Genomic DNA, 13,655 nt, shown 5'->3' with positions numbered 1-13,655 from the left:
AAGATGAACATGAGCCTTCAATGTGATGCTGCAGTTAGTAAAGCAAGCAAAACGCTGGCTTGCATCCATAGATGCTTCTCAAGCAAATCCTAGGGCGTCATTCTCCTGTTGTACTCAGCCTTGGTGAGGCCACAGCTCGAGTACTGCATCCAGTTTTGGGCTCCACAATTCAAAAAGGATGTGGAGAAGCTTGAGAGAGTGCAGAGGAGAGCCATGCACATGATCAGAGGTCAGGAAAACAGACCTTATGACAAGAAGCTGAGAGCTAGGGGACTTTTCAGCCTGGAAAAGTGCAGGCTCAGGGGTGATCTGGTGGCCACCTATAAGTTTATCAGGGGTGCTCATCAGGATCTGGGGGAACGTCTGTTCACCAGAGCGCCCCAAGGGATGATAAGATCGAATGGTCACAAACTCCTGCAAGACTCTTTCAGGCTGGACTTAAGGAAGAACTTCTTTACTGTCCGAGCCCCCAAGGTTTGGAATAGACTGCCGCCGGAGCTGGTTCAAGCACCACTTTGAACACCTACAAGAGACATTTGGATGTTTATCTTGCTGGGATCCTATGATCCTTGCTGACTTCCTGCCCCTGGGGCAGGGGGCTGGACTTCAAGATCTTCTGAGGTCCCTTCCAGCCCTAATGTCTATGAAATCTCTGAAATCTATTAAATCTCTGAAATCATTAAGGATAATTAATTGCCTAACAGGATACAGAGAAAAAATTATATTTAAATGGAGAAGAACAGTTATAATCAGGCTCCCCCACCACACCTGATTCCTCCACAGCTTCATGTTAGACAGAAGGTGTTCACTGCTTTTGTGCGCTAGCACTCAGTTTTATTCTTTTGCATGATGTGCACTTAATATCTTCATATCAAGTAGATTTTTTTTGTTTGCATCATGCTGTGTTGTTTTGCTTCTGTGTAATGAACACTGTCTTGAACCTTCCTTTATCCTTCTGCTTTTACTTCTGTGTTTTTGTTGTTTCACTGCTTAGAGTGTTGTTTAAAAAAATTGAATCAAGTTGTTGTTTTGTCTTCCTGTGACTTTTCCCCCTTATGTTTTAGTCAAAGATTTAATTTGGTTTATGGCTGGTAAAAAAAAAGAAAAAAAAAAGAAAAAAAAGGCTATTTCACGCAACAGTCCACATGTGGCTGCAGTGGTGCATGTTTAATAAAATAATGCATACAAAAACAGGGGTCCTCAAGTCCAGTATATCAGAGTATTGAGCCACAGACCACATATCAGGAAACCAAAAGGGCACATGACAGCCTGTGTTCAAGGGACAGCTTTGAATTTTCCACAAAGCAGATCATTAGGATTAATGTTGTGTGATAATCCTAGTGTGATCCTTCCCACTCTGCCAACTCTTATCGTTCTTCTTCTTTTTAAATTGATCCTTCTTCACATTTGTCTCTTTTGTTCATAATCACTTCAGCCTACATTCCTGTACTCTCTGCCTTCCACCTACTCTTTCCTTTCTGTTGTCTACACCTTCCTTTTACATTTTGCGTATGTTCCCCATCTCTCCCTGCTACTAAACAAAAATGCAGACATGCAGTAGATCATGTGTTCTGAATAATGTGAAACTTGTCAGTTTACATGAGCAGAGAATTTGACCTGTTGTTCTTAAACTGTACAAAGCTTTGACAAAACAAAGTTTTTTTGGCTTGGAATTTGCATAGGCTATTTCTTTTTTGCTTACTTTTTTTAAGGGTTCTGCTTCTGTCTTCTAAGCTCTCACTGGCATTTACTTTGCCTTTTGGTTGACTTGCAATGTTTGTATTCAGCATTGCTGATTACTTTCTTATTTAAGAAAAAATATGTAAAATGCCGTAAATGAAAAAGGTCCTAATTTATTTAGCTGAGTTACAATTAAGGCAAGTATTAAACTCTTGGACAGGTCATTTTGTATTCTGTGACCATTTTTTTTTATTATTTGCTCTTTCTCTGATAATTTTAAAAGGAATTTCATTTAGTTATTAAATTATGATTCCTTGCAACCATTTTCACTTTCTAATTAAGCTTCTTTTCCTGAGGTGTGTGTCATCCCATACCTTAAATCAGGGGTTTTCAACCTTTTTTGGTTGGTTGTACCTCTGGCGGCCAGTCCAGAAGCAAAAGTCCGGTCAGTCGACAAGTGGGGGGAAGGGGTCCCTCATGATAAAATCACCCCTGGTGAAATCGGAAGTGCCCCCCACTTCTCTGCTTTGCTGCTGTGAACCCCCTGGGGGCTTCCCAAGTACCCTCAGGGGTATGCATACCCCCAGCTGACAATCCCTGCCTTAAACTGATTTATTAAAACTTCACCACTCTGTTCTGCAAGTAAGAGCTGTAATTAATTGGGTCAATAATTCACTCCTTCCTGAAATCCTTGTGCGAGTGGCACTAATGCACAAGGGAATAGGTATATATTTAATTGTCTATACAAAAAATGCATAGTGCTATTTTATGGTTGCAGGACTGGACTTTTCTGACGGACATTTATATGACCTCACGACACATTTTTGTAGCTTAAAGCAACAACATGGAATGCATGCTCTATAGTTCTGATATGTAGACTTCAGCCCTGGAAAAAGGGTCTATCTGATAAACCCTTACATCAATGTAGAGTCCCACTTGATTGCAAGGATTTTGTATAAGCGTGAAAGTTTGTTCAGGTAGATATCTTTGAGTAATCAGGGCTTTATTATAGGCTATGGACAGGGTACAGTTCCAAATAGTTTGGGGCGGGAGCATACAAGCCTTACAGCCCCAATGCAGGAGAGCACAACCTATCCCAGGGGTACTAGGAGGGCTTGAGCTGTGGGGAAATGCCTCCCTTTCCCCAGATTGCAGATCTCTGAGTTGACCCCTGTCTGCAAAGGGCATTTTCCCAGAGCTGGAACTACCCTCAGGAGCTTCAGGAGGGTTCCAACCACAATGCCTCTGCGTCCTGCCTCATCCACAGTTCCACTTCTGTGCATAGCATAGGAGGCAGCCACTGCAGCTTGAACACTCTTGGGGCTCCTCTTGTCAGTTCCAGCTAAGGGGAAGGGCCCCTAACCCCTTGCACAGACTAGGGTGACCCTGACTTATGTAAGGAGTGGGAGACGGAGGCAGTGCAGCTTGACCTTTTCCAGGCAGGATGGGTTGATCCATGTGAAAATGCTCCTTCCCTGAGCACAACTCCAGGGAGAGCAGGTATACCAGGGCAGGAACTGTTCCTAGGCCCAGAACAGTTCCAGCCTTGGGAGAATCCTTTGCTCCTTCTTACCCCACTCCTGATCACCCTCTTCCCAGTCAGCTGATTGGCAGGGGCGGGGGCATTTTGCAATGGTTCAAACTGTCCCAGAGTTCTGGGACAGTTCCAGCCATAGGAGAATTTCCCCCACTGCATGCATCCCTCCAGGTGATTTTGACACTCCTGATGTAGAGGATGACAGCCTACCACTGCTGTCACTTATTCCACTTGCTGAAGTGTAAAGTCAACCACTGAAAAGATAAGATACAGGACTGGTCAATTTGTCTCTGCATTCTTAATTTGCAGTTTTAATTCTGGCATCTCCTAACTCTTGAGTACTTGACTTTGTCACTTCAGTGTTCTTTTAATGTACCTTGCTTATGTGTCATTTCCAACATTAAAAAAAAAAAGCAAACTGAGGACAGAGAAGTTTGTGTGGTATATTCACCTACCTCATCCTCAAACCTCTATTACTTGAGCTAATGGAGTTATTGGTAATAGTAATAAGCTGTCATCCTCTGTTGATCAGTGCTAGGAAGGGCTGAGACACATTTTGTCAGTGTTCTTTATATAGAGTTTTTGTATGCAGTTTACTATGTAATATGCTTCTGAGTGCACTTTCTGGAAATTTACTATTAATGTTTAAATATATTAATCATTGGATTTGAACAGTAAAAATGTTTATTGCCAGTTTATTTTTTTGAGTATTTATTAAATGTAAATGAAATATTTATTAATGTATTCAATATTGCCCTTCATGCAAGACCTCATTTTACATATGCAATATAAATTCTTATATAATAAAGGGCTTAGTCCATCTGTCTATATTCGTAACACTCCTGGAGCACTCTGGTTGGTTAGTGAAACAACCAGTCAGAGTGCAGAGCACCTCCATGATGGCGGGGATGGAGCGGGGTGCTGTTCTTGCCCCCTTGTTCCATTCCCACTGTCATGGTGGTGCTCTGCCACCTCCGAGGAGTGAGGGCGGGGGGCGAGGCTAGTGGTGCTGGAGATGGTGGTGGTGCAGGGTGCCAGCAGAGGGGGATGGAGGGAATGGCAGGGCAAGCTTTCCTCCCTGCTCCTGGGAGGCACCAGTGGCATGGGGTGGTGGGTGGCAGTGTTCCATGCCCCCCCACCCTGCCCTACCTATCATTCTTGATGGGCAATTGGCTAGTACCAATATAAACGTAAATGTAGTGCAGAATATGGGATAGAACATTTTATACATCTCAGTACTTTACAAGAATTTTTGTTCCCTTAAAAAGTGGTGAGTTACAGTCTTTAAGAAGTTCCTGCCATAATCTATACATCCTTTACATTTTTGTATATATGCACAAACATGTATTTTTGTTTTTAGTGTATACGTTGCTGGCTTTCCTGAATATACACAACCAATGATCGATCACCTGGTTAACATGAAGATCAACCACTGGGATGGGTAGGTTCTGAAATTCTAATTGATGCCTTAAAGTTAAATATTTTGCAAATCCTATTTTTCTGTGCTCTTTAGTAATCTGTCTTTAAAAGCAGAGGGAGATTTTGTTTCTTTTCCTTTCAAAAGCAGCTATGGGCCTTGATTGGGATGGGGTTCTATTGTATTAAGGATTCGAATAATTTATCAGCATTTCCTTTTTTTTAACCAGCTTTTGGTAGTGTGTTTCTTTACAACATACATTTTTGGTAGTGTATTTCTTTACAACATACATACATAACATTTTAAATGGAATTTTGGTTTTTGTTTGCCATGCAAGTTTGAGATGGCTGTTTTATATAGAAATTTATTTTTTTTTAAAAGATATATGCATATTTTAGGAAAGCTGTGATAGCTGATTGAAGAAGACTGGACAAGAGTTGCTTATATAATCCATTTTTCCAGATCATATTATCCCTTAAAAAAAGTTTATGAACTTATTTAGTTTAGTTTTTGCAGTTTCTAAGCCTGGTTTTAGGAGATGAATAAAGCACTTTGTTTAATAAGATGCATACTATATAGGGTAAACATCTTCACCATATAATTATCTTTAATTAAGTAGATTTCATACATGAAGATAAAAAGTATAGTTATATTTAGTGTTGCATGAAGATTAAAATGTGTACATATACCATAAATGTGATGATGTAGTAATGTAAACTGTTATTATTCCTCATGACACAATGTCCCTGGCAGTGTATGGGATGAGCCCTCAGGTACTGTCATCCATATTTGTATTTTTTTCCCCTCTAATTCTCTGGCTACTATAACAGTAAGTTTTATTCATGTAGCCAAAAGGTAACTGCAGATTATCTAGGTTTAAAGTGATAACATGATATCGCATAACAGATGTGTCTTTATTCTTCATTTGGACAATAACGGAACATTGTAGCCATGTTTTTGTAGAATATCAGTGTACATTTCACTTGGACCTTAGAATGAACTATCCTGAAAAATGTCTTAGTTTACTTGAATTTGACAACAGTCCTCTCAAGGTCTCTCCCTATAGCATGGAGGAATGAAGAAAAATACCTGAAGGAACCATCTGTCTCTTATGAGATTTATTACTTTGGTTACAGTTTTGTATAAATTTACATTGTTTAAATAGTTGCTCATATTCATTAATGTTTCAGTCCTCTATTCAGTCATAGAAACTGATTTCTTTACTGGAAAAAAACTACATTTCAGCATTCTCAGAAAAATAATCTTTAGATGTTGCCCTGGGCCTTAAAATTTGAGTGAAGCATTCTGCATGATTATGTGGTGTCCAAGGGTCTGGCTGTGCAGATATGAGGTCAAGAGGGTCTTATAATTTGTAATTGCTTTTGTATTGAAGAAAGAATCTCACTCAGAAATGGGTTGTATTCATTGATAAAGAGATAATGAACAAGAAAATATTTCTTTAACCTTCACAGGGTTATTCGAGAACTTTCAGCTAAGGCTCTTCATAACCTTACTCCACAGGCCCCTGAATATATGGCACATGTGGGTGAGTATCAGTAAATTTATTTTATAGACTATCCCATATTAAATGCCTTTGTGTATGTAGCGAAAACATATTAAGAAACAAGACTTGAACAAACATGTGATTTTAAGGGAGTGAAAGAAGATTTTTTTCAAGCATCTGAAAATGGTGCTGTCACTCTGATAGCATTACCACTTACCAGACTTAATGGGTTTTATTAAATGATGCACAATAATTTTCAGTTTTTAAGACCAATCCAAAATGAAGTATTTGGTATTTAGAAGTACAGTCTAGGGCAGGGGTGTTATACTCTGGGCTTTGGGCAAGATCTAGACCACGGTGGCGCTTCCTAGGTCAGGTCTATGGAATGAGCAGTGGATGCAGTGGAGCTGGGGGCAGTGGCAGAGGTCAGCTGATTGTGATGGCATGGGTCTAGGGCTTCTTTGCTTCTGATGACCATGTCCATTGCAGCTCAGGAACCTTGAATTCTTCAGCAGGCTGCGCCCCACTAGCCCCCACCACCCATCTTCTGCTGGCCCACTAGTCTATTGGTGGACTGGATAGAACAGATTCATGGGCGGGATCCAGCCCACTGGCTGTACATTGGACATCCCTGGCCTAGGGAAACTGGAAAAGTAAAATGTAAAAAAAAAAAATCAAGAAGAAACAAAGTAATTTGAAAGCCAAGTATACCTTAATAGGCACGTTTAAAGTTATAAAGATTTATAGAAATCTTTCCAATGCATTGTTTGAGTAGATGCAGTGAAGTTGATAATACATATTTTAAATGTAGCAGAGCATTAAAGCAAACACTTGCTTATAATTTATCAGTATGTAACTATTGATTTTCTTTTAATTTCTTCTCTTGCAGTTTTGCCAAAATTGCTGCCATTAGCTGTGGGCAATGATTTACACAGTCGTCATGGGGCAATTCTTGCCTGTGCTGAGATCACCCATGCACTGTACAAACTAGCAGCAGAGAATAATAGGTATAAAGACAAGATTATCTCAACTGTAGTGTTTCTTTTAATATATAATCTATCAAAAGCCTTCCCAGTGTAATTATGGAAATCTCTATCACAGGGAACTTGTTATTCATTGCAGTGTTTGTTTTGGTTTTCATCAGTAATGTCAAGCCTTCACACTTCCCTGGTGAGGTTATACATTCAAATCTAAACCCATGAATCATCATGAAAATGAGATCACCTATTGTCTAAATCAAGCAAGAATACAAAAGACATTGTCCGAAGCATGGATTAACTCACAGAGTTTACCATATTGCTACTGAAGAAAGCATCTTTCCTTTTTATCTTCCTTGTGAAAAAACTAACTCCTCACTTTACTTGTTAAATTGAACTGAATGAATAGGTATTTAATTTGGCTTATATACTCAGAGTAATTGTTATAAATTATTTGATACAGTTACCTAGTGTTACTTTCAGGGATGTATTTGGTAGCTGTGTTGGTCTGAGATGAAAAGAAATGCAAAACCCTAGAGCTCCTGGTTCAGAGATGATACCTTTTATTAGACCAACTAAGAAATCACAAAACATATCTTTTTCTGCAAGCTTTCACCCACGCGCACCCTTCCTCAGACTCGGAGAAAATTAAAGATGGTAAAAGTCCCCATAAGTAGAAAATAACCTTCATTTTTGCACAGAGGAAGCTGAAGGTGGAAGTCTGTTCCTCTGGGATAAGAGGGTCTTTGTAAGTTGCTCTTTGATGTGCAGATAAGGCAGGATTCCTTTTTTTGGTGGTGTCAGATGGCAGAAAGGCAGGGAGGTGTAGAAATCTTCCTTGGTATTCAGCAATGATGTTTAAATCAAAAACCAGCTGAAATTTGGCATCTTCCATGTTTCAGGGATGGATTTGTTAGTTACGTTGGTCTGAGACAACAAAAGAAAAGCAAAACTCTAGAACTCTTGGTTCAGAGATAATACTCACAAAGACACTGCCAGGGACCCAGAGGAATAGACTTCCACTTTCAGCTTCCACTGTGCAAAAATGAAGTTGTATTTTCTACTTATGGGGACCTTTTACCATCTTTAATTTCCCCTGAGCCTGAGGAAGGGGGTGTGTGCCTGAAAACTTGTAGAAAAAGATATATTTTTTTGCGATTTCTTAGTCTTATAAAAGGCGTCCTTTCTGAACCAAGAGTTCTAGAGTTTTGCATTCCTCTAGTGTTATTTTAGCATTTGATTTTTAATCTTTCATATCTTGGTTCTTTGCTGTGTTGTATTTACCTGTGAAAAACAATGCAATTAGAATTTATCATTCGGACTTGTAGCACTATATTATACTTACTTTGCATTCATAGGTACAAATAACTGCATATAGCTATTGGGAGTGAAGAGTAAAGTTTCTGAACATAAATCTGAGTAAAAGTAATGAAACAAAATCTGTAGATCTTTTAAGGCGCTTCTGAATCAAACATTTACAGAGGCTTGTTTAGCTTTGGCCATAGATCATCCAAAGTTCTGATGATAAACATAGTAGCAGTGTTTAAGGGAAACTGAATTTAGGAAGGAGAATCAGAACCTCTCAAGGCACCTATACACGAGCAACAAGGCTGCTCCAATGTGCTGGAATTTCAGCGCATTGGAACAGACTAAATTAACTGAGTCTGCTGGAGCGTCGCAATTGCCACACTCCAAGAGCCTCCTGTATCTTGTGTATCAGTGTCTCTGCACTTAAAAATGGTGATGGGGGCGCTTGAACTAAAGCACGTCAAACAAGCTTTAGTTCAAATGCCCCCACTGCCGTTTTCAAGCACGGGGACGCTGATACAGGAGATGCGGCGGTACTTTAATTAGAGCGGCACTTAGAACTGCTCTATTTAAAGGACCGCCCCCTCACTCCTGGAGTATGTGCAAAAGTGCCCTTATCAGAGGCCAGAGCTAGTCATTAAGTCCTGGAGTTAGTTTGATTCACAGTTACAAGAATTACTTGCGCATTTGTTAGACAGAGGCGTAACTATGGTATTGTAATGTAATTCTTTTAATAATTTAATTTATGTGGAAGGGGAGTACGTTTTGTAGGAAAAAGGCATTCATGTTAGTATAGTCAGGTGATTTGAAATAATTGCAATTGGAATTAAATCTAAGTTTAAATCTTTCAAGGATTTATGGTTGTCCTAATTAAAAAAAAAAAAAAAGAAAAAGTGAGGCATGTATCTGATGAGGAAAGAAAGAGTCTTTCAGGAGGAACCTGTTTGCTGTTCACAGATTCCTCTTTAAGCATCCTCCCTGAAGCTCTGCAGCTAAACTAAAAAACTGGAGAAATAAGGGTTAGCAAATGTAGGATTAGGAACTGCAGCCTGAAATTGATGGGGGCAGCTGAAGTGATATATTAATGAGAACCCGTAAAGTTTAAAGGTAGAACTAAATTAGAAGAGTGTTACTATTACATTACAACATAGCTTTATTCAGTGACAAAAATAATAGTATTCTTCTGTAATACTTCAAAGATGATTGTGCTAAGCATTTGTGAAAAAAAAAAAAAGGTGTTTTGGCACCCTGTTTCCTAAACCCCTTTAATATTCATGGATGTTACACATTTCTGTTGAGGAACACTTGGAGTCATGTATATTTATTTTTCTGTCACTCTAAAAGTACAATAAGCATTTGGAGAAGAAACTATTTGTGAATGTATGAACAGGAAATGTGCGTCTTTTGACTTAAAATTCTATGTCACTTTTTTACAGATCGATTACAGATTATATCAGTGAAAAATCCTTGGAAGGTCTAAAGAGGATCCATCAGGAGGTTTGTGCTAGCTATTAATGTCTGTTGGAATTTTAAGTCATTTTATTTTTATAGCAGTATCCATTTCTCATGCCTCCCCTTATAGATGCCTGTCTTGTAGCTTACTTTCAACATATCCAAAACAGAGCCTCCTTACTTTCCACCTATGCCACCCTTCTATATTCTTTTTTGATACTAACATGTTGCTGATTCGTTCTGTATAACGTCTGTAGGATATGGCTTTTCCTGTCTGCCCACACAGCTTTAATCTCATCATTCCATGTCTTGATTAGTGCAACACCCTTTTCTACAGCTTTGACAAATGGAATATAGTCCTGCTCGTATCCATTTAAAAGGTTGCTGCAAAGACTATTTTTCTGTCTTGTCATTTTGATAATATCACCTGTATCTTTGCATTTCCCTTCTGGCTCCCTTTTCGCATCAAACTGAGTATAATATAATGTCATTAGGTCGCATTACTTATTTCATTTTTGAATAGGCATGTTGCTTCAAATGTATTGAAGGGCCTCCATATAAACATCTGCAAAACCACTTTGGTTTTCAGTCAGATCCATGCCCAAATGTCTACAAAACATTTGACAACAGTAGGGCAATAGATGTGCCAGGACAGCTGTCTGTCATGGTGACCAGTAGGGCTGTGTGAAGCTTCAGTTGCTGATTTGGTTTGGCAGAGATTCTCCGAATTGAATCAGAACCCTCCGAATCGATTCAGAGAGATTTGATGATTTGGACATAGACACAGTTTTAAATGTTTTTTCCACATACCTCAAGGTACCAGGCGGCTCGTGAATACTGAGATCCTGGGGTGGATGGAGCATTCCAGAGGAGCGTGGAGCGGGGGTGTCCCCAGTGCACTCGCCAACAGACCCAGAAGCGGACCAGAAGCACTTCTGGGTTCACCACTGAGCACGTGGGGGGGGGGCTCTGTGCTCCTGTGGGACGCTCCATCTGCCCCAGCATCGCAGCATTCATGAGCCGCACCTGGTGCCTCGAGGAATGTAGAAAAAACATTTAAAGCTGTGTCTATGGCTGAATTGCTGATTCTCCAAATCAGCATCCAGTCTTCATATCTGGATTTGGCCGAATCATTTTGGGACAGTGATCCAAATCAATGAATTGAATCGCTGTCCTTGATTGGGCTGAATCAGAATTGAATACGGCCCATTTCGCACACCCCTAGTGACCAGTGCTGTTGATTTGTTTCCTTGTTCTCTCTCATATGGCATCACCACTTGCCTTTTGTAAGGTCTTTGGGGTAGGGATGCTGTTTTGTTCTATGTGAAGATAATGAAAAAAGTCACCTGTTTTCACTAATTCTATTACAGCTTTCCAGTCGTCAGTTGTACAGGTAAGAAATTTGAAACCAAAGAAGTTTTTTTCAATTTTAAAAGTTCACATAGCTTTAGAACCAATAAAATTAGGAAATTCATATTTTTTTAAGCCAAGTACTATCATTGTGTAATGTCTACTTCAGTAACACTTCAGTCCAGCAGTTCACTGGAGTGTAGAGCTCAAATTATTTATTGTTATTGTATAGCAGCTTACTCGGAACTTTCTTCTTATTGAACTATTAGTGTTGATGCGGAAGTGAGGTTGTAAATAAATCATGTTTTAGGGTATCCTTAATTTGAAAGTGGTGAAAATTTCATCTGCCTTTGGCTTAGAGATGGGATTGACATAGACAAAATGACAGAGAGGAGATGAGAAAAAAAACAATAGTGCAGTATGTTTGCTACTACACAAATTTCCGTATCTTGTAATAGGTTTCTTCCTTAGTATAGGGAAATAATAGTATAGAAGCTGACTTCCAGAGCTTTGTTCACTTAAACTTAGTCTATAGAAGTGAACTGTAACTGATAAGTGCTAACATATCCAAGATGACGTGTTGGAGTAAAAATACCTATGTAATTGCTTTCTACATTCTTTGAAATTGATTTAATGAACATTTGCTTTTTCTATTTACTTTTTTTTCTGTGAAGTCTCCAGTAAATAAAAGGAACTTATCTGAGTAAAGATTGGCTAAAAGTGAATTAAAATAAAAATGAGACTTTAGGTTTTGTCTCCTAGGTCTAAGGAAATCAAGGTATAAAATAACTCGTTAGTGAGAACTACAGTGCATGTATTTTTATGCATCTGTGTAACTTTCATTGATACTAATGACAATGACAATTATGCAAAGAAAAAACAAAGTACTACTAGAGATTATCGTAGCACACAGAGAAGAGTGTTGTGTCATAGAAATGAGTTTGTATGATCAGTAACATTGCTTTAAATATGTCCCGTTTCATGAAAATATTTGCACAACTTGGAACTAAAATGTTAAAATTTTCATATTTAAAGCTTATATGTATTGTTTTAAATGTTCCAAGCTAAAACTAACTTCCACTCATGAGTGCATATGGTACCTTAGCTGAAAAAACTGAGGCTGCATGTTAACAGTGGCTTTATGGGTAGCTGTCATGGCTGTTGTTAATTCTTTAATTCCAGGGTGGAGGTTGGGTGTAATTTTGTTTTTGTCACAAAGTGCACATCTTGCACTTATTGGTGTTTATAAGATACCTATTAAAGTGCTTTCATCATGGATAAGGTTCTAATTTAATTCTCTGTTTAGTACCAAACTTGAGGTACCACAATTTGCTCTAAGCAGTGGTTGTATAAAAGACAAGAGATGTCTAACTTAATGCTTATTTAAAAATATGTTTACAGGTAGCAAATTGACTTTAAAGTTGGATAAGAAAAATAAATCTTTGGGTCAGATATTAAAAGCAAACCAGCAATTTGACTTGGGTATTACTAAGCAGGTACTTGGTGAAACAAGATGAACTTGTTTGATGATGAATAATTACTGCACACAATGCCCCAGAGGTTTCCATTTGAAAAATAGCTCCTTGAAATGTGAAGATTATAAGATTTAATAGGAATGCTGGAAACTGCATTAGTTGATATTTATATCAACATGTCTGATTATTGTATTTAAACTAATGAACTAGTTAATTGTGCTTGTTTGGTTGCAGAATTTACATGTGTACTTGTAGTTAAAGACATTGTGCTATGTGCCTGATTTTGATCTTTAACCAGTGTAAACCAGGAGTAACTCCAGTGAAATCAGGGAAGTTGTATCATTATGAGCTTATTGTCAGATCCAGTGTCCCATTTGGGTGTGTGCTGTTTTGTACCTACCTGTACTTAAAGCATTATTACAACCAAAAGCTGGGTGGGTTTCTTAATACTGTATATTTAAGACATTGTCAAAGTGCTCATTATTGAAGGAGCTCACAACAAAAATTCATTTTCAGTAGTAGTCCTCTGAACTTCTTTAAAATGATTTATCTTGCACATATACTTGAGACTCTGGAAGAAACATAAAGTTGAATAGGGTTTCAAAATGTTAACATGTATCCAATTTCTTGAATCTGTTTCTGAATGTGAATATCTGGTTACAAAGACCTAGTTATCAAGTTGTCATAAATAGTAAGTCTGTATGAAGCTTTGGTCACTGATTCAGTTTGGCTCAATTTGGTCGCCAAATCGAATCAGGAAACCCTTTAATCTCTCCAAATCAAATCAGAACCCTCCAAATCGATCCGGGGAGATTCGATGATTTAGACATATACACAACTTTAAATGTTTTTTCTACATACCTCAAGGTACCAGGTGGTTTGTGAATGCTGAGATGCTGGGGTGGATGGAGCATCCCACAGGTGCGTGGGGGGGGGGGGTCCCCAACATGCTTGG

At 38.7% G+C, this 13,655-nt stretch overlaps 1 protein-coding gene across 1 annotated transcript in view; it reads left to right on the top strand.

Annotated features, from left to right (window-relative positions):
- Positions 1 to 13,655, top strand: part of TBCD (tubulin folding cofactor D) — a 281,185-nt gene that overhangs the window by 163,430 nt on the left and 104,100 nt on the right. Inside the window, exons 18-22 of the mRNA XM_019502452.1 lie at positions 4,578 to 4,658; positions 6,107 to 6,180; positions 7,028 to 7,145; positions 9,860 to 9,920; positions 11,246 to 11,268. Of these exons, the coding sequence (XP_019357997.1) occupies positions 4,578 to 4,658; positions 6,107 to 6,180; positions 7,028 to 7,145; positions 9,860 to 9,920; positions 11,246 to 11,268 (357 nt within the window). The remainder of the gene's footprint in view (positions 1 to 4,577; positions 4,659 to 6,106; positions 6,181 to 7,027; positions 7,146 to 9,859; positions 9,921 to 11,245; positions 11,269 to 13,655) is intronic.

This window comes from Gavialis gangeticus, unplaced genomic scaffold (assembly GCF_001723915.1).
Source record: "Gavialis gangeticus isolate Ggan-Ray unplaced genomic scaffold, GavGan_comp1, whole genome shotgun sequence".
NCBI lineage: Eukaryota > Metazoa > Chordata > Crocodylia > Gavialidae > Gavialis > Gavialis gangeticus.
The sequence above is the reverse complement of the archived record's forward strand: the minus strand, read 5'-3'. Positions and strand labels throughout refer to the sequence as shown.